Source organism: Equus przewalskii, chromosome 18 (genome assembly GCF_037783145.1).
Source record: "Equus przewalskii isolate Varuska chromosome 18, EquPr2, whole genome shotgun sequence".
In the NCBI taxonomy this organism is placed as follows: domain Eukaryota; kingdom Metazoa; phylum Chordata; class Mammalia; order Perissodactyla; family Equidae; genus Equus; species Equus przewalskii.
In genome coordinates, this window is record NC_091848.1 from 31,257,124 (window position 1) to 31,285,044 (window position 27,921).

The following is a 27,921-nucleotide window of genomic DNA, read 5'->3' on the forward strand; positions in this document are numbered from 1 at the left end:
AGCAACTGGGTGTTGGGTTGGGGAGGAAGGAAGACATGAATTGTAAGTATTTCTCTAATAGCTTTATATCAAATGAAAATCGATTAATGATTTTTTGTATTTTAACATCAAACCAAAGGAAATTAATACTTGCCTTAAATACTAATTCCTTTTCTTGTTCAGCATTTTCACAGTTGTACAGAAATTCCCTTGGAGCCTGACTAGTACTGATGTCATGAGCACATTAATCACCAAAAGAACTCTTTTCCTTTTGATGAGTTATTTCTGACCACCTACTATGGAGAGAACATGGAAATGATAGGGTCCTTTTCCAAAAGCAGAGACAGGTACTTATAGAGTAATTATAAAACAAGACAGACTGAACTGCAGACAACAATACAGGGACAAAGCCAAATGAAGCCTAGGCAGGCGGTGATTCATTTTACCTGGGAGGATCTGAGAAGATCTGGCAGAAGAGATGGAAATTGAGCTAGGCTTCAAACAATGGGCAGGACTGCAGCAGAGTGGATAAGTGAGGGGCTGTGTCTAGGTAAGTAAAAGATAAGTGTGGAGGTTAATGGCATCCCCCATGGAAATAACTATAAACCAAAGGAACTGAAAATGGATAGACACAGTAAATGTTCTCTGAACGTCAACAGGGTTGGGATTGGCTAGAGCACTGTGTGAGGAGGGGTGGAGAAAGAACCTTGATTGTGCAGCCTATTCATGATGACAATACGTATAATAAAACAGCATGCTCTCAGCCAGGCCTTGAACCCACATGTGCATTTTTAAAAGACAGGTTTTGGCTAATTTTTTTTAAGTTAAGGAATTATTGTTATTTTTCTTGAAATATAGCCATTAAAGGAGAAACTGTCCAAAAGAACACAGCAAAACCACAACTTGGAACACAGTAGTACAAATCTGGCTAGAGTAAACAAAGCCTACTTATGTATTGCCCCACAGGAAAAGAACGGGGACTTCCTCATTATTGCTGTGTCCCCTTCCCAAGGACATGATAGACAGACATTCGATAGGTGCATGGCAATATTACTTGACTATAGATATTTAAAAGCAACTACCTACATTTAAATTGCTCAAGACAAAGAACAGGTGAATAGATTTTGCTACCAGCATTGGGAAATGTCCCACAGGAGACAGCTATGGTGTGGCAGTAAGCCATAGGTTTATGCTTAGTGTCAGTGCTTGCTCTGCCTTTCATAGTTGTATGACCTAATTTACCCCTTCAGAGTCTCATTTCTATCTTCCATAAGGTGGGTGATTGTAATGAGCTCTGATATTTTCCAGTTCAAACTCACCAACACTTTAAGTCATATCCCCAACTAGGTAGACCTCCCAAGGCTGATGTCACAGATGCTCATCCTCAAGCACAGACATGGAATAGCATGAGACAAAGTCTTAAACAAAGTACCAATTCTAATAAGAGTTTTTAATCCAAATTTCAGACATTGCCTGGATTCAAACAATGAACCAAGGTGCATGAAGCTTACTGCTCTCCAGCCTTCACCCATCAGCTCCAGGGAAACAAGCTGCAGAGTGAATGTGGTTGCTTAGCATGAGAAAGAAAGGGCAGGACTGTGGTTTAGGTGAAAGTAACAAGAGGGCCATGGAACCTCCATCTTCAGGTTTCCAACAAAGATGGTGCTCCCCTTAGCAGAACCAAAATGAATGGAACTCTAACTCAAGAAGCCACGTAGTAATTCAGAAATGCAGCTAAGGAATATCTCAAAGAAGGTAATTTTGCGGAAACACTAGGAAAAACATGATTTCAAAGTAAGTTTCCTTCTTGGGGCTGCTTTTCGCACGACCTGTAGGTGGAGAGGAAAGAGTAGGCAGACCTCTTAGGATCCAGAGCTGCAGAATGTGGAGGCAGCCCAGCCAGGATGCTACAAACTACTTTGCCTGAGTAAAAGCTGCAAAGGATAACGGCCCTGAGGCCTGTTGGGGAAAGACAGACTCAGCAGGGAGGCAGACAGGAACCCTCTCTACTGTTCCAAAGGGAAAGTAAATCTCCAATCTCTCAGAGGGATATCCCACGTGAAGAGGATTACAGAAGAAGCCTGGGTTTCTATCAATGTGACTTCTTTTCCTAGAATTCTGAGCACCTGGACCATCATATCATATGCCACTTAGCCTTCACCTCATGACTACACTCTGGTTGCAAAAATCCACCGCAGTCCTCTTTTGAAGCAATAAACCATGACACCAACGCAGCTTTTACTCTCTTCATAGTGAGAAACTTGCGTTTCCTTGAATTTGAGATCCTCCTTATTTTCCATCATTTTTTATTACTTATTCAGACATTGACCAATCTTTTCTGTTCCAGCCTCTTTAGGTGATGTTTGAGTAGCTGTCCTCTCTTAAAGTCTTCTCCCCAACATAATGTTGCATATGGGATGGATATTATGTGGACAGCTCAGCTAGAGCTATTTGTCTAAAAAGAGTATCTAACACTTATTCTAACGAGGCACTTTGAATATAGATCCCTACTTTCAGTACTTATTTAAATTTTGTCCCTGGTTCTTAATTATTTGAGGAGTATTATCTGATTCTAGGACACTATGAAGGTGATCTGGGTCATCTTTCAAATTCCCAAAATTAAAATAAAACGTTTAAGTCACCAGTAGCAATAAAAAATATATCTTCTGGAAATTTTTATTTTTTATTTTTACAATAACTTATCCAAGTTCAGAGTTTTTCTCTCCTGAATCTCTTTCACACTTCGTTTCAATCCCCCCTTTGACCTTAGGTTTAAAAAAGTCTAAAACGCTGCAGCACACGATTTAATTCCTAATCCTTGAAGGGACAGAACAGGCCTAAATTGGGGCCAAAAGAAATAAAGACTGATATTTTAAACAAAGATATGTTTAAAAGCACAATACAAGTAATTAAAACATGGGATGCAGTTAGGAACATCCTAAACAGCACACTAGGAAAATAGTTTTGATACTTCCTGTGTAAGTAAGAGCAGATGAGTATTTCAGGTCCCCAGTCATGAGTATTTCTCCTGGGCAGAGGGGAGCTAGTTAATGACTTTTCAAGCTAAAAAGGCCCTTAGATAACCTTTGATATAGTTTTCTTGTTTTTCAAAGAAAGAAACTAAGGTTCATTTCTAGTGCTGGCGGAGTGGAAAGAAAAGTAGACTAGGAAAAACAAACCTGAGTTCAAACTCAGAATCTACTTTGAATTAGTCTTGTGAACTTGAGAAGCCCCAGGCTTGCTAGACCTCAGCATCCCTGTATGGGAACTAGAGACACGAACCTAAGAATCCCTCTTTCTCTGAGGCTTGCTGTAAAGGAAAGACTCAATGAGTCACTATGCCATTTCCTCAGTTAGTTAACAGAGACGGAGGAGCTGCAGTGACACAGGCAGGATGCTAGGCACCGAGAATCTAGGGAGGATCAGGGCCGAGGTCCTGTCCTGAGGAACTCACACGCTAGTCAGGAAGATGAGGCACACAAACATATCACATAACGCAGCTCAGGTTTTGGATGCCATTAAACACTTGTAAGATTCAACAATAAGCCAAAGGAAAGGATGATCATTATAATTAAAATTGGGTGTACACAGTTTCTAGGCATCATGAATGTGTTTGTAAAGGCATTAGTGAATAAAATAAGTATTTTTTGTTTAAGCTCACAAGGTACGAAACGATGGGACTGGAACAGGTCGGTGGTTCTCAACACTGGTTGCACATCAGAATCACGTAGGACGTTAAAAACAAACAAACAAAACTGATGACTGATGTCGGATGTCTGAGCCCCAGAGTGGCCACATAAAACCACATTCTCTGGGTGTGTAGCATGAGCACATTTTAGAAGCTCCCAGTTGATTTAATTTTGCAGCTAGGGCTGAGAACCGCTGGCCTATATAATCTCTAAACTCTAACATTTTGTGATTCTATTTGTCCCATGTCATTCTCCTCCTCTAAGGAATCAAGTTTGGTCCTTAGGCCTTAGGGCCTTCTCTAGTGAGCCCTGAAAAGTCATTAAGAAAAGACTGTAGACATTTAAACTCCAATTAAGAGACATTAACCAGAAGTATGGTTAGAAGCAGGGAGCCAGGGGATGTATAAATACCACAAACTCATCAAATGACTAACAATAGGCAGACAAATAAGGAGAATTTTACAAAGTTAGTCTTTTCAAAGTCACTTGAGTACACAAAGACCAGTGAATTTGGCCCCGACTCACCTATGAAATCCATCTAAGTGCGACACAGATAAAAGCCATATCATGTGCAGGACTGAACCAGGTCAAATGTGTTCAAAAGCCTGTTAGATACCAAATATTGTTTTTCAATTTTAAAAGATTAGAAGAACTATGAAGGTTTTTTACTTTGTTTAATATTTTTCTCTCCCTTCTAAGATTGCCCTTGCAAAGTAGTAACTCTTAGATCAATGGTGGAAGGTGAGTATTCTAAAATGTTTCCTTGAGAGTTCAAGAAAAAAGTAGATAGCCTTAAACAGATGGGTAGTCATGATCTTCATCATATTGTAAAACTATCAAACAATAAATAATACCATTCCCCAATTTTTTCATCTTAGCATTCTACAGCGCTTCACAGTTTGGAATTATATTATTTGACCCATATTAGCCCTGCTTCTCCATTAGATTTCCTCCATCTCAGCAAAGGTGCCACTCACATGTGAGTTGTTCAGCCAGGAATCATCCAGCACCTTACTCTCTCTTGACTCATATCCACCTATTATCAGGTATGCTCATTCTACCTCCACCTACTCCTTTCATATCCAAGGCCACTACCATAACGTTTCACGTCAACATTATGTATAGCCCAGACCAGTGGTGCTCAAAATTTTTGGTCTCGGGACCCTTTTATACTCCTAAAAATTATTGAATATCCCAAAGAGCTTTTGCTTATGTGGTTCATATTTTTCAATGTTTACTGTGTTTGGAAATTACAACAAAATTTTTCAAATATTTATTTATTTAAAATAATTGGGGCCATCTCAGTAGCATCATGGTTAAGATCACATGCTCTGCTTTGGCAGCCTGGGGTTTGTGGGCTTGGATCCCAAGTGTGGACCTGCACACCATTCCTCAAGCCATGATGTGGTGGCATCTCACGTACAAGAAATAGAGGAAGATTGGCAACAGATGTTAGCTCGGGGCCAATCTTCCTTGCCAAAAAAATAAATAAATAAATAAAAACAAATAACCCACTAAATACTAATATAAATAGCATGTTTTAATGAAATATAACTATATTTTCCAAAACAAACAAACAAAAATGAGTGAAAAAGCAGTTGAATGGCATAGTGGTTAAATTTGTGCACTCTGCTTTGGCAGCCCGGGTTTCATGGGTTTGGATCCCAGGTGTGACTCTACACCACTTGTCAAGTCATGCTGCAGTGGCATCCTACATGCAAAATGGAGGAGGACTGGCAACAGATGTTAGCTCAGGGCCAGTCTTTCTTACCAAAAAAAAAAAAAAAAAAAGCAGTTTATATGTTTGCAAATCTCTTTAATGTCTGGCTTAATAAAAATCAGCTGGATTCTCAAAGCTGCTTCTGCATTTAATCTCTTGCACTATGTTGTTGTGATTGAAGTAAACAGAGATAACCTGGCCTCACACAGATATGTGGTTGAAAAGGGAGGAAAATTTTAATAGCCTTTTCAGATGATTGTAGATAGATCCAATAATCTCTGGAAAACTCCACTGGACACTGATAGAATGAATGAACAAGGTAAATTATTATTATTATTATTAAGAAATATTATTATGAAAATAGTTTTGAACTTGTGGACCCACCGAAAGGTTTTCAAGGCACCCCCAGGGCCTCTGCACCACACTCTGAGAACTGCTGGCCCCACTGATGCCCTGGCCAACTTAGGATTCCTTAGCTTTCACTCTCCTCTCCAAAGCCAGAATGTCCATTGAAATATGCAAGTCACATTATATCACCCCCAACTTCTGACACTTCTTTGGATCCTAGATTAAAATACAAACTCCTGGGGCCGGCCCAGTGGCACAGCGGTTAAGTGCTCACGTTCCACTTCGGCAGCCCAGGTTTCACCGGTTCAGATCCTCAGTGCAGACATGGCACCGCTTGGCAAGCCATGCTGTGGTAGGCATCCCACATATAAAAGTAGAGGAAGATGGGCATGGATCTTAGCTCAGGGCCAGTCTTCCTCAGCGAAAAGAGGAGGATTGGCAGCAATTATTAGCTCAGGGCTAATCTTCCTCAAAAAAAGACAGAAAAACAAACTCCTTCCGAGGGTTTTCAAGGCCCTGCACAACTCAGCCCCTGCCAAGCTTTGCACGTCATCTGCACCCCTTACTCTCGTTGCCCCAGCTACACTTCCACTTCCGCAAAAGGACAGAACTCCCTCTCGCCTCAATCTTCAAGCCAGTTGCTCTCTTCTGCCTTGAACATTCTTCCATACTTCTTTGTCTGCCTCATCTTTCAGAATTCAGCTTAAAGGACTTCCTCAGAGACACATTTCCTGACCAAATGCTGGAGATAATATCTTCATTTTACAAATCTGCAAACTGAGGCTCAAATATATTAAGAAACTTACCTAACGTTCTTACAAAAAAAATATTCAGAATTCAACTTCAAAGACTATTTAGTTCTATAGGGCTCTCCTGACCTTGGTACTAACCTCTTTACCTTCGAAAACATCTAAAGCAATTGCTTATGTTTACAGTCAAGAAAGTCAGCCCCTCTGGACCCACGTCTCCCAGCAGGTCCTTACAAGTCCCAAGTGGCACCCCTTGATACCTCCGAGGCTCCTGGCACGCAGAGAGGGACAGCCCAGCCAGGAGCTGGGACCAGCACATCATAACAACAGAGCTGCAGGACCGCTCCTTCAGCACCGGCCCGCAGAGCACCACCAGGCAGACCTCCGCCAGCCTTTCCACTTCCCTCCTCCTCGCTAGAGATCCCCCGAGAGGCTCTAGATCACACACAGAGCAAAGCAAATGTGTCATGACACTCCACACTTCCTTGAACTCTTCATCACGTCCCGCCGCCCCCACCCCCCCCACAAGAGTTTCCCAGGGTCATATCAAATTGAGTTATTCAGATTCAGCCTTCTTAGCCCAACATGGTGGAAGATAAACACAGAGGATCTGCGGTGTGGGGGCTGGGGAGTCATGTGACAGCTTAGCCACTTCCTGACTCCATGAATCTGAACAAGTTTCTCAGCCATTTTGAAGCTTAGTTTTTTTTATTTCAAAGAAAGGGTCACCTATGTCAGTGGATTGCTATAAAGAATAACAGGGCCAAAAGTTGTGAAGAAACTATAAATCCCAAAGTCACACAGTCAAGTTAGCTGTTATTAATATGCATGATTAACTTATAGACTTTTTGCATCTAAGACTCCTCCTTCTCAAAGATACTTAGGGGGCCGGCCCTGTGGCTGAGTGGTTAGGTTCACATGCTCCACTTTGGTGGCCCAGGGTTTCACTGGTTCAGATCCTGAGCGCAGACCTACACACCATTCATCAGGCCATGGTGAGGTGGCATCCCACATAGCAGAACCAGAGGCAGTCACAACTAGAATATACAACTATGTACTGGGGGGGCTCTGGGGAGAAGAAGAAAAAAAACAAGATTGGCAACTGATGTTAGCTCAGGTGCCAATCTTTAAGAAAAAAAAAAGATACTTAGAAGGTGGCGTCAGAATCAAACCCCTTTAGATGCGGTGCATCTTTCTTTGGACGACAAGTAAAGCTCTGTAGTTCCATGTAGGCCATTAGATAGAATCCAAAACGTAGTACTGTATTAACTGGCTCCCTTATGTCCAATAAGGCTGTTTTTGTGAGTTCTCATAGGATCTATAATAATTCCAGAAGGAAAAGTCATAGCAAATATACATTATGACAAAGCACTCAAGGAAGAGAGAAGAAAAAATTAATCACTATTAACAAATTTCCCAAACCAAATCAATGCCATAATATCTATGCATAAATATGCTCTCACCAAGAAGAAAAGCAATGTGGTGCTCTACTGGTAAGCCCAGTATTTTTTTTTTTTTGAATATAATTTTATAAAACAAAGCTCTAGTTTCTAAAGATCTTGCAAAATAATCCTATTGCTTTCCCAAATACAGACTGCCTCATTTCCTGCAAATTGTTTTCTAATTCTGTTCAAGAATATTGACTTCATTAAAACTTTGAAGATGTAATCCTGAGTTACGGCTTGATGAGATCTCTGTGGGATGAAAGAAATCAAGAGATCACAGCACCTGCTATTTTAGAATGTTCTTACAATGGAAACACAATTTGTTGATGAGAATGCACTGCTGTAGAGAAAATAGGATTAAAAAAAACACACACGCACAAAACATCAGTTTAAACCCTAGGGTGAGTTCTGAAGAGAAAATCTTGTGTTTTTTTTAACACACATCAAGGCAAATATCATTTAATTAGGCTGATTTTGTAGTTCAGACATGAGTCATACTTTTAAAAGAGAAAATACAATAAAAGTACTTGCTATAAATATAAAACATCACCTGTCGTATGAATCTATTCTTGATCTATATATTGACCAAAATTATTTCAATTTATAAAAATCTAATTTATATTCCATAGGTCACATGATGAAGTATTATTTTCCCTTTTTTATCAGTTTTCTTCTTTAAGTTTCTGATTTCTGTGATGTTTCCTTCGTATATGCAAAAGGATATTTGATAGTAAAATGTTGAACGAGTGTGCTATTAAATACTATACATCTACCAAAACAGTTTGGAGGAATACTAAAACATTTTGAATAGCCACAATTTTCATAACAGCAGAAACAAGGACTCAGAAAAATAAGACAATGAAAATCAACAAAACTTAGTAAAATTATAATCCCTTCTTTGATGTATTTTATTCACTCAGTGTAAATATATTACACTATCTTTAAAAAGGGGGGGGCATATAACGCCAAATACTTAAGTTACAAGAAATATCTAATGATTTTAGGTGAGAAACTTTTCCTGATTGCTGACTGTTTTTAATGCTCTGGTTTGAGGGAAGGAATTAAACCATATAGAAAAATAATAAAAACACAAAAGAACTTAAAATACATAGATCTAGGCTCATGTGGTTACTCTGTACTTTCCAGAGAGGTTCTCGTTTGAAAAATGAAGGACGGATACTGATGACCTCCAAGGTTCATGGCCGCTCCAACATTCCAAGATTCTATGAACACCCTTCCTCTCCTGCTTCTGAATGCTCTCCATTACCTGCAGTAACTTCTCAGTCAAAACATACATAATTTGCAGTGCAATCATTTGTACAGTGTTTCTACTCAAAAGTAAACAGTGTTGGAAATGAATAAAGCACGTAATTCACATGGATGTACTCATAGCTTAGATACAGCAAATTGAGCGACGTCAACATTTAAGCAAACACACTAGCAGGCCTGGCTAATACAGATATTTCACACATAAATAATGACTCAATAATGACCAGAAGAATGTTCCTCTCTTTATTAGAAAGTGCACAGACAGAAATGTTCTAAAGGCTTTTTTATGGTTCAATGACCTCAGTCAACTTGCCAGTTCAAGGTCTCCAATGTTTCATTTCCAAAGAGATACAGCCCACACAGTGCCTAGGGGCTGACTATCCCTATGCTGTCTGTACGGCTTCACTATTGGATTTGCTTCTATCGTGCATGCTAGTTCTAGGATGGTCCTGTTAGAACTCCAATCGCCTGACAGCCTAAGCGTCCTTCTACCAGTTACCACCTCTACTCTACCCTCCTCCTGTTCTAATTACAAAATAAGAATAATAGCAATAGCAATCCCTAATGGTAAAAATAAATAATCCACAAAATTAATTCCACCATCTGACAGAGGACACCCAATTCGTCATACTACTTTTGTCAGTGTTGTGCTGTGAAGAGCACAGGCAAGAAAAATCAACTGGATCTAGTTCTAGTCCAAGTTTTGCAACAAGCAAGCTGTGCAACCTTGTATAAACCACCAACTTGCTCTGACTCTCGGATTTCTCATCTAAGTAAAGATTGTGCTGCACAGTCCAAGGGTAAGCCATCACACTGGGCTCCAGGGATGGCATTCACAAAGCATCAAATGTGCACTGTGTCCCGGGAACTGTGTGATGTGAGGTCTTGCTTTGCCACTTCTCACGTTTTCATTCTGCAATATCATGATTTTGAAACCTGATACTTTTTCCATGTAATTTCAGTATTCCCACCGTGTTTATAAAGTTTCAACATTATACACATCAGAACTTGGTGAGCTAAGACAAGAGATTGGGAGACACTCAAGGTGTCAGCCCTGAAATCAGAAACACAACCATAGCCTTTCCCATCCAACACTTGGCTTAGCTTCACTGTCTCAGCCTCACTACCCCTGGAAACCCTGGTTAGTGGAACGTATGTCTCAAAGAGAGAAATTCAGAGTGGAAATTCTTTATCAGGACAAGTTATTCCATTTCACTGCTTTACCCTTTGCAACTCAGTTTGTCGTTCACAAGGACACGGCTTAGAAGGGCTAGCGATTTCAAGAATAACTCACCCATCAAGTGAACATAACATCCAAGAGCTTATAAAACAGATTCTCTCAACTAGTTTTTCTTTTTGGTGTTTAGCAACTTCTTCCCAATTGAGCTCAAGTATTGTCTCTGGGATTGAGATGTGGAAGGTGCCATCTCTCTATAAATAGGCTCATCCCATGCTATGTGAATCATGGTTGCTGACAGCAAATCAACAGATTAATTATTTGGCTTTGTTAGTAACGATAACAGCACACTATCACCTTCCCAAAAAGCTTTACTGCGCCCCACACTCCCATTTTTCTACACTAAGCTTCAAAACTAACTGAAGTCCATGGTGTACAGACACATGCATGTTGCCTGCGCACTAGGCACATCTTAACAGGTCACGTCATCTCTCTGCCGGATTATTACTGTGACACTTTAGCTAAAGGAAGTCACCAGTCAGGATTCTGTCTGCCAAGATGTACACTAAGCAGACAAAAAAGAGAAGCAGATTAAATGAACACTGAAGAAAACAATAAACTCAGCAATTTCCTCAAATTCTCTATTTTGCAATGAGATGCTAAAGAAAGGGCCACAGGAAGTGATTTTCCCATGCAAAATTAAGCCAAGAAATTGCTCATCTCCAAATCAACTTCGACAAAGATCAGCTGAGTTTACCTTATCCATTCACAAATATAATCCACTTATCATTTTTATTACCTTGTTTTTAACTGAGAAGGCTGAGTAAGATCTGTTCACAGACATCATATAATTATCCCAACTAGGGTGAAAGAATATACTTCAGAGATTGAGACAGAAGTGTCACACTGAATTCAGAGCCTTGAAGTTCCTTGCAGACCACATAAACCCTAAGAGAAGATGGCCCCCAAAGGACCCCAGCACAGCAATACAAGGGATTTTATTTCCCCTAATATGAATCATTTACTACCCAGAGATAATTCTAGTTTTTGCATAAATCTTCACTTTATGAAATAAACAGACTATATTAATTGGATGTAAAATAACAGAGACTTTCGTAGCTCCTGCCTTGGGAATCATAGTCATTTTTGTTTACTCCTGAAATTTACTATTTTATCAACATCACAGAATAATAAAATGAGCCCATTATGGAGTGAATAATGTCATGAAAACCCAATAGACAGATGAGATGAGATGACTTCTTTGCAAGACTTAAACCCAAATTTCTACACTAATTTTGGCTCCGCTCATCCAGACTTTCCAAACGGTTTCCTTAAGCCAATGACACCAGCCCATATGCCCCACTCCTGGAACCTAGGAGAACATTACAGAGTTGCTAGGAGCTAACCTAAACCAGCCAACTGATCACAGAGCAAGCTTTCTTTCTAGACAGTATTTCCTTTCAGTCATCCACAGTAAGCACAGAATATCTACAGATTGCACATAATTCTGTGGACCACACCCAGAGGATCAATAAAGGCTGGTGGCAACACAGACCTAGGCAATGCTTCTTTCATTCTCTCAAGCTGGCTTGGCCTGAGCTGGGAATTAATCACTCTGAAACTCAAGGTATCCAATTTCCTTTTGTAGATAGAGACACATGAAAGACCAACCATTTGAGTTTGGGGCCAAAGAAGAGAATCAGCTGCAGAAAGACCCTGCCAAGAAAATCTCTGATCAATCTGAAGTTTTCTTTACACTTTCTGAGGCCAAACTGCAGATACTATGTTGCACCCTTAACATCCCAAAAGTAAGTGTGAGTGTGCAAACGATAGAAATAATAGGACAGAAAAGTTAATGAGAAGAGCTCTAGGAAACCATGAGAGTGGTTGAAAGAAGAGAATAGGAAAAGAAGGTGTGTGTGAAAGGACAGGTAGGAAAATAGGGAGGTGAGAAATTAGAATGTCTGAAAGATGCAAGATCATGTGTTGTTGGAGGAAGAGTTAGAAAAAAAGAATATGTTTAAGTTCATCTGGTGTCTACTATGTGTCAAGAACTATGCTAAATTTTATGAGAGATACAGGGAGGAAGGCTTATATTTAGGTCCTTAGTAGGCAGTATAAGCATTGGATGGTTGGATGGATAGGGTGGATGGATGGATGGATGGATGGATGGATGGATGGATAGATGGATGGATGAAAAAGAGAGAGAGAATGAGGTGGTCACTGCCCTCAAGGACTATACAGGCTATGTGGGACCAGGAACATCATGTACCTCTCATCCTAGTCAAACCATGGATTCATCAAGGTATAAAGTGTTTTTCTGAATATGGGACAAGAAGCTATTAACAGAGGGTAACTGAGAGAGAGAGAGAGAGATGTCTGGAAATTAAGGGAAAAGGGGTGCCAGAATGGAAGAGAGGGATCCTGGTTCCCATCCATCAGTGCCCCCAGGTGCTTTGCGGAAGGGGAGGAGGGTATCAGCCTCTGGGGAGCCCACCGTCTGGGCTTCTACTGACCTGGTCTCCGCCTCACTGGCCTCTTGCGGCCGCTGCAGAAGCGCACTTTGCTGAATACCCCGAGGACGTGCCTCTCGCACAGGGAGCGCCCGTCTTTGCTGGGGCTGGAGCGGCGCTTGGAGGCCGACACCCGGTCGCTGTTGGACTCCCTCGCCTGGCGCTTCTGCCGGATCAAGGAGCTGGCTATCGCCGCAGCCATAGCTGCTCAACGTGGGCCCCAGGCCCCGGGTTCCACTGCGCCCTCGGGATCGCACTCCGCCGGGGCGAGGGCAGGACCTCGGCGGCCGGGAGGGACAGGGCAGACGCGGGGAGGCAGTGCTAATATTTGAGGAGGCTGCAGTACCGAAAACCTGGCGCCCACAAGGTTAGTCAGAGTCTGGGCAGTGGCGACAAAATGTGTGAAAATCCAGATGTAAACTTCCCCAACCTCTGGCGGCGGGGGCGGGGCGGTCCCAGGCCTTCCTGTTAACTAGACTCTTGCACCCCAAACTTGCACCCCGAGGCGATCCGCGTCCAAGGGGCAGTGGGGAGTTTGGTCACACTGCGATCGGAGTACCAAGTGGAAGGGGAAGAAGGCTTTCCAAAACAACAAGCCGTGCCCCTGTTGGAGAGGCGCAAGCGTTGTAAGGTGTCCAAAGTATATCTACACATATATACATATAAAACCCGTTTACAAAGCAGAGTCTGGACCGAGGCGGGTAGCGTGACCCCGGTAGAAAATACTAAAAAGTGAATAAAACGTTCCTTTAGAAAACAAGCCACCAACCGCAAGAGAGGAGAGGAAGGCAGCAATTTAACTCCCTGCGGCCCGCAGTTCTGGAGATTAGGAGGTTCGTCCCGGCTGGGTAAGGTCTACGGAATGCATCGCACCGGCTGCGGTTCTCCAGGGGCTGGCCGCCCGAGTTCTGGAATTCCGAGAGGCGCGAAGTGGGAGCGGTTAGCCGGAGTCGGGGTAGGGGAGCGGGGCGGGGGCAGCTGTTTCCAGCTGCGGTGCGCGCGACTCCCCGCCGGCCGGCAGCGCTGCAAAGAGAGCGGGAGGCGAGGGAGGGGGGAGGGAAGGAGGGACGGGGAAGGAAGGAGGGAGGGAGGGAGGGAGATCCTCGAGGACCAAGCACCCCTCCGGGAGAAACCCGCGAGAGGCGAGCGCCGGGGATACGTGGGGTCCCAAGAGCGGGCGCTCTTTCTCTTTCCGCTTGCTTTCTGGCACAAGACGGCACAGTTGGTGATTATTTAGGGAATCCTAAATCTGGAATGACTCAGTAGTTTAAATAAGCCCCCTCAAAAGGCAGCGATGCCGAAGGTGTCCTCTCCAGCTCGGCGCCCACACGCCTTTAACTGGAGCTCCCCGCCATGGTCTGCCCGGGCCGCCGCACCGAGCCGGTCTCCGCACAGGCTCAGACGGAGCGAGGAAAGGAGGGAAGGAGGGGGTGCCCTGGAAGGCTCGGGATCAGGTCATCGCCGCGCTGCCCGGGCCCCCAGGCTCGCGCGGCCCGGCAGTCGGCAGCTCACAGGCAGCAGATCAGATGGGGATTACCGGCCGGACGCGAGGCCGATTACTCGGTCCCGCGCCGCCCATCCCGGCCGAGGAAGGAAGTGACCCGCGCGCTGCGAACCCCCGCGCGTCGGCTCAGGTGGGGCGGGGGCTGGCTGCGGGCGACGTGGGCTCGAGGCGGCTGCGGCTCCTGGCCGGAGCTGCCCACCATGGTCTGGCGCCGGGGGCGCAGGCGGGGCCCCGAGGCCGCCGGGGGCGACGGCAGGAGGCAGCCGAGCGCGCAACTGGGGCCCCCGGGGCCGGACGCAGACCCTGGGGCCGGGGCCAGGAAGCAGGTGCGGGTTGCAGCCAACTCGCCCAACTTGCTGCGCGGGTGGCCACTCAGAGCCACCGGCTGGCGGGGCGCCCCCAGCCGCCCCGGAAGGGGCGCTCAGGGCAGAGTCCCATTCATAAGCTGAGGCTCTGGGCGCGCCGAGCTGCCGCCGCCTGGCCGCCTCGCTCGGCTGGAGCGCTAGCTCCGCAGGAAACTCCAGGCAGGGAAGACCGCCACCCAGACGGCGGGTGGGATGAAGAGCCGGCGGCCGCGGAGTACCTCCTGCACTGCTCGCCCACCCCGCCGAGAGCTCGAGAGCGCCCAGGTGGCGCCAGGCTGGGGGCCGGGCTCCCGGAGCGCAGAGCGGCGCAGCGCGCGCGGGTCCTCCTCCCCTCCCTCACGCCCTCTGTTCCCAGACTCTTCTCCTCCCTCTCTCCTGTCACCCCTCTCCCCCTTCTCTGTCTTCTGTCTCTCCCCTTTTCTCCTCTCTACGCAATCCTACGTGATTGAGGTTTGGATGAGAAATTCTCAGAGGCAGAGCAAAGGAACTGCAGCTCGGGTCCGTTCTGTCCTGTCCCTCCCCCAAGAGAAAACCACCGGCCGGGCGGTTAAAGGACCCTGGGTGCACAGAGAAGGCGGGGCACAAAGAAAGGGTTAGCGGTGGGGGAGCTGCGAGAACACGGTCCACCCTGTCTCCAATAAGCTGGAGCACTTGGAATTCTCTGTTTAGGAAGGAAGGCAGTGGACACCGGAGAAAGTAACAATGACCTCTTGGGCCCTCATGTTGGCCCCCACCTTCAGCTCATTTTGGAACAGGAAGAAGTGTTTCTGCATCCTTGGAACCCAGATTTCTTGGTTCTATCCAGAAAGCTGCAAAGCAGGCCAACATGAGGGACCAAGTGAGTACCTCGCACAGAGAGAAGGATGGAGGTGGGGTAGGAGGGTGACTGTGGGCAAGGGCAGTCAACAACCAGCTTTGGAGTGCAGTCAGGTCTCCAGGAGTGCTGGTGATGACAGCTGGATTTTACAGAGAACTCAGCAGAGGAGATAATGTCACCCAAGTTAAAATGCGGCATGAAAGATTTTGGAAATCTCAAAAGAGTGATCACCTTCCATTCATGTTAAGGTCTGAAGTGGCTATTAGTTATACTCACTGTCTGTCTTCAACTTGTCTGCAAATATCCCTAATCCCTCCCCGTCACAGACACCTGGCTAAGCATCAAGGGCAGTGCCAAAAGATTAAATGCACGATTTCCAAGCAGAGACAGGTGCATGTTGGAAAGAGCCTAATAAAGGTCAAGGAACATGCAGGCCCTGGAAGCGACTGAAAATAGATGTGGGACCTGGAGCAGCCCCAGGAATTCTCTAGATGTGGGCACAAACCTGTGGGCCTAGCAGAAAATCACTTAGGCAATGGGCAGGATGGAGGCCTGTGAGGTTGTTTAGAGCAGGCACTGTGTCAAACGACCCAATTGTGTTGGGGGGCCTGGACCTTTCATGGTGGCCCTGGGCATAACACAGGCAGACAGGGGCTTCTGGGGCAGACAGATGGGAGGAGGATTAAATAGGCCCGGTGCCCTGAGAGGGGAGAGCACATATCTCCTGCAGCAGTTCAGTGTAGCTGAATAAGGACAGTGAACTTGGGTTTCTAAGAATACAGAACAAGACAGGTGAAAAAGATACACACACACACACACATACACACACACACACACACACACACACACTCTTCTTCTTCAAAAGTGAAGCCAGCCAAATACATTTTCAAAAGTGCATCTGGATGGGAAAAGAAGAATTACTTCAGATCAATTGGTAACACTATCAATTATGGAAATGTTCACATTCCACAGATACAGCTATTTTCCTTCCTTGACTACCAGAAGACTTGTCTCGTTCTGGAGCAAGGTAGGCACAGATAGTACTGGCTGGCTTTGAGGGCTCCTTGCCTTTTGCAGTTCAACACTCAGAAAGAAAAAGTTCAGCTAAGGCAAGGAATTCAGAGAAATGGGCAAGAGGGAGGGTGTACAGTGAGGCCCTGAGGAAATCACTGCTAAATTTGAGCCTCTTATCCTCAAAATGGGCATAATCATTCCCATCTACCTCACAGAACTGAATATGTATGTGCAAGCATTTGGAAAACTGGAAAATGCCAAATGAGTAAAAGAGATGATGACACTGTTGTTTTGTTTTTTTTTAAGAAAATGCATGATATTCTTCTAAGATGCTTTTTGAAAATGCAGATTCCTGATGGTTTCTCAGAACGTGAAGCAGAAATCTCAATGAGTATATCCCAGGAATTTGAGTTTTTACCAAGTCTTTCAGTTGTCAAAGTTTGAAAGTTTCATATATATATAAAGTGTAGATAATACTAGAAGGGAGAAATAAACCCAAGACTCTCAAAATGTAGCACATTTCTCTGAAATTGCAGTCTTCTGCCCAAAAAAAGGCCTGGAAAGAGAAGGTGTGTTCTTTAATCTTTGAGTGTGTTGATTTTTTTCTGTGGGTTTATGAGAAATGAAGGTTTTTCTTTTTAAAGATTGGCACCTGAGCTAACATCTGTTGCCAATCTTTTTTATCTTCTTCTTCTTCTCCCCAAAGCCCTCCAGTACATAGCTGTATATTCTAGTTGTGGGTCCTTCTGGTTGTGCTATGTGGAATGCTGCCTCAGCATGGCTTGTGAGCGGTGCCATGTCTGCACCCAGGATCCAAAGCTGCAAAACCCTAGGCCGCCAAAGTGGAGTGCATGAACTTAACCACTCGGCCACGGCTGATGGTATTTTGATGCAGAAGGTAACTAACAAATGTAGCACCATAGGCTAGAAGAAGGTGACGGAGAAGAGAAAAAAAGAAGATAGCAAATGCTGTTTGAAGTACTCCCCTCTGTCTTGACATGACAGCATCAAGTTAAGCATTTGAGGAACAAAACGAAAACAATAAATGTCAGCTTTCCGACAGCAACATTATACCTGTCTTTAGATCTCTATTAAAAGAATGGGATGTTTTTTATTTAATTAGACAACAAAGACCTTATTTTTTCCTTTGCAATCCTGCAGCTATTGTCAGAGTGCTTTTTAGCTGTTTATCCCTGTAAGTCATCATCAGCATCATTGACTCCATTTCTCCAATGAGAAGAGGTAAGTATAGGAAAACGTGAGAAGTCTCACACAGCTGTTGAGATCAGAAGCAATACTTAAGTTAATTTTTTGATATTCAGAAGTTCATAACCTTCCTACCTCACCACTAAATCTCCTAAGTCTTCCTCCGTAGTTACTAGGACACTTCCAGGATCTTTGCATTTTGGGGTCAGGAATGAGATTAAATCAACCTACTGATGATTTAGGTAAAGCAATCAGGTTATTTTAAATGGCACTATCTCATGGATAACAACATCTTGATTTTTAGCTATCTTTCTTTGAACAACTTGAGAATTTCCCTTTGTAATTCTGAAGACATCATGGGTGGAAGCAGTTTTAATTACTTTGGAGAAAGTTGTCAGATACACACTGAAAAGATAATTACATAGTTATATTTATACTTCTGACCTCCAGTCAAACAAATAAAACATGCACAGTCTTAATCATCTTCATATTTCAAAAGGCAAAAAACACAGAACGTTGAATAGTCTTTCCCTTATTCATAGGCCAAGTCTTCCAACTCCCAAATCAAACTATTAGGACTATTGCAGCCATTCACCTGACACCTTGAACTGAGCACAGATTGCATCCGAGGCTCTGTTTCCGTTACCAAGGGGAACTCTACACACCTCTATATTCTCCCTGCCCTCAACAAGCTTACAGTTGGTAACATCATGGTCTAATTGGGCTTTTGTCTTAATCACCCACTAGCTGTATGCTACTGGATAAGTTATTCAATCGCTAAACCACATCTGCAAAATAGATCAGTGGTAATGACACTAGCAGTACTGATCCAACTGGGCTGCTGCAGAGCTCAAAGAAGATGTGATAATAATGTAAAGTGTTAGACTGAGCATGCCGTCATTAAAATATCCATTTAAATCAAGTCCCTACTCTAAAATTCAGACGTTCCCAAACAGAAAAACTTACCTTGTGATTCATACACGTCATCATTCACTCCTGGACATAATGTATTTAACGAAGGCTGGAAGTCTACTTGAAATGAATGATTAACCTTGACATTGTAATGGCAAACAAAATTTTCATTAGTGGAATATTGTCAATGTCCTTGTCTGTTGGGAACACAAAGGAGCCCAGCTCTGCTCATACATCATCCTGCTCTGAGATCAGGCCCCTGACTCAAAGCTTGGTGACTATGAGCTCAGTGGGCTCTGACACAGCCAGATTGACAACCAGAAGACCTCTTCTCCGTGAATTCTGTCCCATACAGTAGCTGGACTTCCATTTACTTTTCTCTGCCAGGTTGTCAGTTAACATAGGTTGGCAAAAGCAATATAAACAATTACTTTCTAATAATTTGTGAATTCCTTTGTACAGCAAATTCATTTATGGTGCTTTATTCAAGAGTTCAACAACTAAATTACTGTGTGTTATATGTTTGTCTGGTTTTGGTTATCTTTCAAAATAGGAAAGACAATAGATTTAATTCTTCTTTATGACACAGATTAAGGGTGGTATCTTTATTGCCCAAGTAGAGAAATTATCAATGTTTTGGAGAATGTCTATTTTGACAAGAAATTAAGATATAACTAATGTGAGCCTGCGCAGCTCTAAGTGCACTGCAATTGTTGGCACACTGGATCTTTATAACAACTCTATGAGGTAAGCTCTGTCGTTATCCTCATTTTAACAAATGAAGAAACTGGGACACAGAGGGGTTAGGTTGCTTAATCAAGGTCACCCAGTTAGGAATTAGCAGAGTTCAAATGTAATCCATGTAATTTATTTCCAGAGCTCCTCTTTTATCCTCTGTGTTACACTGTATGGCAATAAAAACATGACACCATAAATAATTATAACCATGTAATAAAATTAATAAATAAGAATGTAATTATCATTTGCATTTATATAGGCTTTTACTGTTTAGGAATCATCTTCCCATATATTATCTCACTGAGACTCTCAACAATCTTGTGAGGAAAGTTAAGGAGATAATAATACCCCAGTTTTACAAAGTGAGACTCCAGAAGTGATGTAATCTGCCAAGGTCATACAACAGATGAATGAAGATTTATGAGTTTAATCCAGACCTTCTGACCTCTATGTCTCTCATGTCCTAACTAAGGTCACATAGAGAAAAGATGGAATGTTAAATGTCCTTTCAGTCACTAACCTCTAGTGCCCCCCTCGCAGGGTTTCACCTCTTGTAAATGACCTTGAAGAGATCATTTGATGTTGGAAGGGAGGGGGATGTAAGTGTCTCAAATCTTCTCCCTCTGCAGCTTTTACGTCTCTCTGGGCTAGGGAGCTAAGGTGGTGGTTTTCCCACTCTTAGCCATGAGAGAGTACCCTTTGGTTCTGAGAGTGTGGCCTCCAAACACTCTCCTCCTTAGTTTAGTAATTCAAGTTGAGCTTCATAGGGAAACAATCAAAACAAGAATTAGAGAAATTTATAAGAAGATAAATTTACGTTTCTTCCATTTCCATTCCTCAAAAATGTACATTCGTTTGGCTTGAACCACATGGTTGGCACTTACATATTTTCCTTCCCAGCTGGATTAAGGATGTTAGAAAACTGCCTGAACTGATTCCCCATCATTTTAGCCCTCTCTAATTTCCACTGTCACTGACACAGTGATACCCCTTCCTTCTAGAAGAGAAATGTAGCTAGAAGATCCCCGTTACAATGTAAAACCTGTAAGGACAGGGAGATTGTCTATTTTACTTTCCTATCTCCAGTGTCTAAAATAGCGTTTAGTATATAGTAGATGCTCAATAAATACTTGAATGAATTTGTTAATGAATTAATTAATCCTTCCATCTATCTTTTTAAGTCAAAAATGGAACATCTATCCTTATATCAAGAAACAAACTCAGCTAACTCCAGGGTAGCGTCCATATTTACAAGTTGATCATTTTGCTTTATCAATACTCTCTAAAATTATCTGCCGAAATTCAATCCATTAAAATTTGACAGCATGAAAGGTGTACATGGTACCTGAAGTTCTACTCTGACCAAGCCCAACCCCATATTTAGGCCTATAGTTTCAGTTCTGATCTCTCTCTCTCTCTTTCTCTCTCTCTCTCTCTCTCACACACACACACACATTCACATTCACAGAAGAAAAAGAATATAACCAATAAGGAAAAAAAGAGACCATAGACATCAGATAAAATGAGTAGTCAATTTTTAAAGCCTCAGAATATGATCAAAATGGCCTTAAAATGGTTTGATGATCCTAATATTCATGCTGTCACCCATCTTTACTGAGCTGCTTTCTTCATGGACCAGGCCTAGTTGCTCTCATTTCTAATTTTAGATTCCAAATTTTCAGGGAATGGATCTTGTTGACATAGCAGTCTCTTGCAGCACCCAGTACATGACTGATACTCAAACTATATTATTAAAATTATAATAAATTCATTTTTGTCCTCTGCATGCACATAGCACTGGGTGCTGTGAAAATAACAATTAGTCAAAGGCCCCACTGATCCCGTGCTTGTAGGTATTTGATATTGAATAAGATTTTATTGAAAATAACTGAAATATAAACACTGATTAGGGAAAACTGTCAAGGGATCAAATGGGAGTTCGGACAAGGTGACCAGTAAGGTCATTTCTGGTCCTAACTTTTTAGAATTCTCTAAAACTAAAATGCCAAGTAGAAACAGTATGCAATTTAAAGTCAACAATTTGTCCTTTCATAAAGTTACTTAGTCTGTCTGAGCCTAAGTTTATTTGCCTGCACAATGACTACTATATAGGATCTAGATTAGTTAAAATAATATATTGAAAAGATAGCACTGGTTTGTGAAACAAGGAAAAGTATGAATGAGTGAATGAATAAATGAATGAATAAATGGATGGGCAGATGAGTAGATGGATGGATGGATGGGTGAAATATAGCATCTTTCATCTAAAAAATCTCTAAATTCACATAGTTAAGCTAAGCAAAACAGCTCAAAACAAAAATAAAACACATTTGGTGAGCTTCCTTTCATAATACTGGGAGGCAAACAAGAAAATGTTCAAGAATTCCAAGGTAGTCTATGAAAGCACTTAGTAAAGTTCTCAGCTATTCACTTGACAATCATTTGCACATAAAACTATAGTCCCTTTGCCTTATTTTGCCCACTAACCCAGTATATGCAACAGAAAATCAAGGGGACATTGGTGTAGATGGCTGTGTGTTTATGAAATCTAAGCCAGAATAAATAGATAGCTAGCTAGCTAGATAGATAGACAGATAGTCAGATAGATAGTCAGATAGATAGATAGAGATAAATATGCATTTTGGTGCTCACATATCCAGAAAGGGATAAGATGATTGTATAAAGATATTTCTTTAAACAGTATTTGGAGCAAGAAGGAGCAATAATATTTTTGCAATGTTTTGGATGGGATATTAATATTTCAACTTGTATTGTTAGCAAGAAGGGATCTCATGAGGTTATCAGCCCATTCTAGATCATGTATGCATATTGCAATCAGCTAGAGACCATAAGAAAAGACTTCTTTAAAAGTAAGCTAGAAAATTGTCTCTGGTTGATTGAGTATACTAGGAGCACAGCAATGGAGAAGAGGCAGTTTTCTTTCTCATCATTTTGACAGTTCTTCCACTCACGTCTAAAAAGAACAAGACAAGGAAATAGCCATAGCTGGCCTTTAAAAGATAAGTAACCAGAAGCATTTATTATTTGCTGAGGACAAAATTCAGGGAAAGAATGTTGACTTTATGCTAAAATAAGTGGATTTAATGATAAAAAATATTATAAATATGATCTGTGTATAAGATTAGAAATAGGATTTGGGAGTGAGAATGGTGAGTTACATTTTTGTACCTGTAAGGATCTAGTATGGTACTTCACTATAGTAGATACTATGTAAACATCTGTTGATTTAATTTTGTCTGGAAAGTAATAAATGCTCAGGATGAGTAAGAACAATCTCAAATTTCACCTTAAGCAAAACCTTAGGCGTGCTTTTATTAATAGTGGTATCACCTTTAGTCTCTGATAGCATCATTTAAGCGGTGACTATAATAAAAAAGAAACAAATGTCTGATAAATATGGTGGAAAGCACATGGTCTTAATCTGGGAATGTGCTTCCCTTATCCTCTTTGTACATCTAGCACAGATGTTGAACTCCCATTTTTTGATGATGCTGTCCTGATAAAATCCTAGGGGAAGGGTGATCCCCTAAAGTGAGTAGAAAGTCATAGTTTCAGGCATCAGATAAAAAAGAGACCTGGGCCTGGTTAGGTGCATTTAAAAGTCAAGGAAGAATGTATGCGTTTCTCTCTTGTACCTGCATTTTGAGTAATCCATCCATGCTTAAGGTTGTTCTGACTGTCAGAGGAAGAAATCCCTTACCAAACAGAATCAGGCCAGAAACTATACAGAAAAACAATCTCACAGGGGCTGCTAAGATACTGGCCTGGAGCTGTGGACTCCAGAGAGTGAACTTTATCAAGCTGTCTAGATGTCAGTCGCAGATTACTCTCCATGTTGTAATTTCCTCTGTTACACACTGGCCTTCAGTGAAGTCTTAAATTAGCCCCAATTTTTATTTCAGGCACATCTTAGGCCTTTTAGTTCAAATCATGCAAAAAGGACAACTGAAAATTCTGTATTCAAGGTATTTGTTGTTGCTAGTACCCTCAAGTCAACTCTGACTCCTAGTGACCTTGTGTACAGCAGAGCGGAACCCTGCCCGGTCTTTTTGTGCCATCCTCTCACCTTCCGTGCTCTATCAGACAATACTCCGCTGCTATTCATAGGGTTTTCGTTGCCAAATTGTTCAGAAGTGAGTGGCTAGGCCTTTCTTCCTGGTCTATCTTAGTCTGGAAGCTCCGCTGAAACCTGTCTACCATGGGTGACCCTGCTGGTATTTGAAATACCAGTGGCATAGCTTTCAGCATCACAACAACACACAGCCGCCACATTATGACAGCTGACAGACAGGCTGTGTGGTTCCCTGACTCAAAATGAACCTGGGCCACGGCAGTGAAAGTACGGAATCTTAACCACTAGACCACCTATAGGTTAAAAGTATTTGAGGAAAAGGAGGGATAGGAGAGGAAAGGAAAGGGAATATAAGATTTATTAGCCACCTGCAATGTACCAGGTACAGTACTGGGCTCTTTGCAGGTTATTTTACTTAATCCTCACCATAACCCCATAAGGCCAACATTGTTATCCACATGTACCATGAGAAAACTGGAGGTCAGAAAGATGCATTAATTGTCTGAAGTACAGGTCTGGTCAAAAGTTCACATAGTTTACCTGACTCCAGATCCAAAGCTCTCTTCATGACTGTTTTTTGGTGCTGAACCCACAATATGAATTTATAAGGGGATCATTCATATTCTTGAAGTGTTAAAAAGTTAAGCTAATCCATGAATTAAGGCCACTCAGAATCTAAGTCAGAGGCACCCATGCTATTTGCTCCCCAGTGATCATGGCCTCATTTGAAGTACTACTTTAATAACGAGAGCTAGGGAAAGAAAAATTGAGGAGAGTGATGTCTATGTTCAAGCATCTGAAAAGTTCTTATTGAAAAAATAAAGAAGCATCCTGTGCATCTAGAGACAAATTTGGATTCAGTTAAGCAGTTATATGAAAGGAAGTGAGGACTGACCATGAAATAGCCTGCTTCACAAAATGGGGAAGTGAGTTTCCCATCATCAGAGACATTCAAGTCAAAATTAGTAGCAAGGCCACAGGAGGAGGGTTCCAAGAGCTGAGATGGATACTCTATAAAATGGTTGCAGTTAGCATTGCTGGGGTGGAGAATGAGTCAAAATCACTTTCGGCTGCATCCACGGCAATTCTTGGGAAACTTTTATTTTATTTATTTTTTTTAGAAAGTAAAAACTGTAAGGATGAATGAATGGTGAAACTGATTGCTAGCAGGAAAAAAATGACAGTAGAATGGAGCAAGATTCAAGGAAAGAGTCAAAGGAAGCATGTCAAGATAACCCTGTGAAGAAAGCACAGGGCTAATACTTCTTTCATATAGTATTAATGAGCTTTGCTGGCATAGCTGATTAAAGAGGTTGCTTCTTAATGCACAGTTGAAAGGTTAAATGATAATATTCCTCTGAGTTGTGGCATTCTAGACAAGGAACAGAAAACAAATGAGCCTATTAAAATGTAAGTGAGGAAAGCTCCCCAGGAAAGGCCAGTATAAACAGCCCCTAGGTTGAGAGTCAAACCCACAGTGGATCTTGTGGAGAGTGGCCATTGACCCTTCCAATTTCTGTGCAGGAAAAAAATCCCACATTGAGATAAGAGACTTTAAAGTAACCAAAAGCTAATGAGATTAATGGTGAAGAGACCCAAAGGAAAATGATTAGGAGGGCAAAGAATAGTATTAGGAGCTCTATGATGGTTCTCTGCTCAGAAGGTCTTCTCCAGGTAGACCATTAGGCTCACAATGGAGAGTGTGAAGAGCAAATACTTACTTTGGCCTGAAGCTGCAGTTGTCTGCCACAAGATCTACCATTTCTCCTACCAGTAATCATAGAGAAATCTGGAGACTCCGTTTATGGTAGACAGAAGGAAATATTGAAACCTATGTACACCTTCTCAGCTTTTAACATAATATCTTTGATTTCTTTTTTTAGGAATAAAAATGAGAATCACAACTCTGAAAAACTCATTTGAGAAAACTTACTTCAAACTGAGAAAAATTCTTACAAAGTGATTACTCAACTAACTGATCCAAAGAACAATGAGGAAGGTGGGGAGCTGTTTGATGGCGGATCAACAGTTGTCACGTTCATGAAGTCAGGAAGTTGGAAAGGCAACCTTCCCATCTCCTGGTCGACGATTTTTAACTTAATATCTACACGGTATTGTCTTCAAAATTAGAGAGTAAGTATGTGTCCACTAGGAAGCATTTTTGAGAAGAAAGTTGTGTGACCATAGAAAGGTCATTTAACTTCTGTGTATTAGTTTACTCATCTGTAAAATGAGAAATTTTTAAAAGAATAACTGATGATCTTTATGTTTTAAGTCTTTGAATGGAAAGTTACTTTTGGAAAGGTCCTGGAACCAAGAGTGACATTCAGTTTTAAGGATTCTAAACAGCAAGAAAAAAAGAGTATATAATCTAAAGTGCCCAAATATTTTCAATGTGACCACTTACTTGCAAAAGAAAGGACATTCGCAGCTGTAGGAAAGACTGTCATGAGAATAAATGACTGTAATCCCAACGGTACTCTTTGAAGCTGCTGATTTCTCCCAATCTTTGTTCAAACTGGGTCCCTCTGTCTCTGTTGAATGGTAGTGGGGGAGGAATAAGAAATGATGAAGTGGTCTGTTAACCGTGAAGACGGCACAAAACAAAATAAAGCTGTTATCATCTTAGTTGGACTTCAGAGGTTGTTTTTTCTTTTTTCCTGTCAACAATATCCATACAGATCAGGAAATCTTAGATGACTGTTAATAAGCAGTTTTGTAACAATTGAGAGAAAAGAAAGAGAGAATTCTGCAGTGCGGAGAGTCAACAGAAACAATAAGTTCTAATAGGCCTACTCCTAGCCTGAGTTGAAATCTCACTCTTATGCTATTTACTCAGTATGGAGTAAATGGGACAAATTATTCCTTCTCTCTAGGTCTCCTTTTCTCATCTTAAAATGAGATTCACTGGGTGATTGCTATGGTCTCTTCCCTCTCTAAAATTCTATGACTCTAACTATAATGATCACCACATCATATTACTTAATATAAAACAAACTAGGATACTCCTTTTATCTTCCAAAGTAACTTCAGGGTAGTTAACTAAAATAAAAAGAGTGATTGGTTATTCTTCATCCCCTGGCCCATGGCTAGATGCCTTCAGTCCCCAGAGGAACTAAATTCAACTGGTTATCTTTCACCACAAAGCACTCCTTTACAACTCCGGATAAAGGCAATAATAATTAAAGCAAATAATTAAAGCAAAGTTTTGAGTGCTAATTTTTACCAGGAACTGGTCTAAGCACTTTATATGTATCAATTATTTAATTCTCAGAACAAGTCTATGAAGCCGGTATTATTATTATCAGTGAGGAAATGGAGGAACAAAAAAGTTAAGCAACTTGGCTAAGATTATCCAGCTAGTCAATGGAATGACCAGGATTTGAATACAGGAAGTCTGGATCCAGCCTCTTACTAACAGATCAGTCGCCTCCCAGTTATGTGGTTCTGGTGGTAGTGAGGGAGAAGGAAGTGGTGGTGTGCTGGTGATGGCAATGGTTGTTATAGCTCTTCTTTATTGTCCTATATGAAAAGAAAAGACACAGCTGGGCAGGGTGGGAAAACCTGATATGAAGGATGCTGTCCACTAAGAGAGGTTGGGAGCAGGCCCATGCTTTCTTCTTGTAAATAGCTGAGGATGTGCATGAACTGGGAGATTAGACTGAGAAAAGGTCACATCACATCTTATGATTTAAGTGTTTTCAAGCATTTAATCCTCACAATAATCCTGTGAGATAAGCATGATAGATATTATTATTATACTAATACAGAATAAAACATTGAAAGAGAAGTAAGTTCACTTAGCCAGGATCAAAGCTAATAAGTGATGAAACTAGGACTTAAATCTGTTGACTTCCGAAGAGATGTCCTCTCTGCTCTACTGCAGTGGGTCTACTGACCCTTTCTAGGTCTGACAGTTTCCTCTGACCCATTGAACAAATCTTCCTCTCTCCATCCATCCTTATCGTTCAACCCAGAAATTCACCAAGGAGAGGATGCTGGCAGGTCTGAGCTTGCTCGGAATGCCTTACCAGGATTTGTGTTCTGGCTCCCTTTGTCAGACAGAACGCTAACCGTCCAATGTCACATTGTTGTCCTGGAATCATCAAAAAGTAATCCTCAATACTGACATTCCCCTGCGTTTATAATCCTAACTGAGCCCTGGAATAATAGCACAGCATCTCACTTCTACTTCCTTGAAAATTGCAAGCAAGACTTATTCTGCTTCTGAAGCAGAATCAGGCCTAAATGTGTGTCTCACTAATTTTCTTCTTTGTTAGAGAGCCCCCTGTTGCATAATCTGTGTAATTAAAGTGTGTGTGGCTTTGCTAACCAATTCTCCTAGAGCCAGTAAAATGTGTGTAAGCCTTTAAAAGATTTATA

The 27,921-nt window shown here is 42.0% G+C and overlaps 1 protein-coding gene and 1 long non-coding RNA gene across 5 annotated transcripts in view; one reads left to right on the forward strand and one right to left on the reverse strand.

Moving 5' to 3' along the window:
• Positions 1–27,921, reverse strand: part of FGF12 (fibroblast growth factor 12) — a 506,805-nt gene that overhangs the window by 225,945 nt on the left and 252,939 nt on the right. Inside the window, exon 1 of one of the 4 annotated variants that reach the window (XM_070582531.1) lies at positions 12,893–15,316. The exons of 2 other annotated variants lie outside the window; for them this stretch is intronic. In XM_070582531.1, coding sequence (XP_070438632.1) covers positions 12,893–13,091 — 199 coding nt within the window. In that variant the 5' untranslated portion in view covers positions 13,092–15,316. Of the gene's footprint in view, positions 1–6,745; positions 6,923–12,892; positions 15,317–27,921 lie in introns of those variants that run through there. One more of the 4 variants, XM_070582534.1, reaches the window with a different exon arrangement.
• LOC139077017 (uncharacterized) lies at positions 13,124–26,172 on the forward strand. Its single transcript, XR_011529143.1, has 3 exons — positions 13,124–13,256; positions 13,643–13,737; positions 25,422–26,172. It is a non-coding gene; the product is annotated as an uncharacterized lncRNA (long non-coding RNA).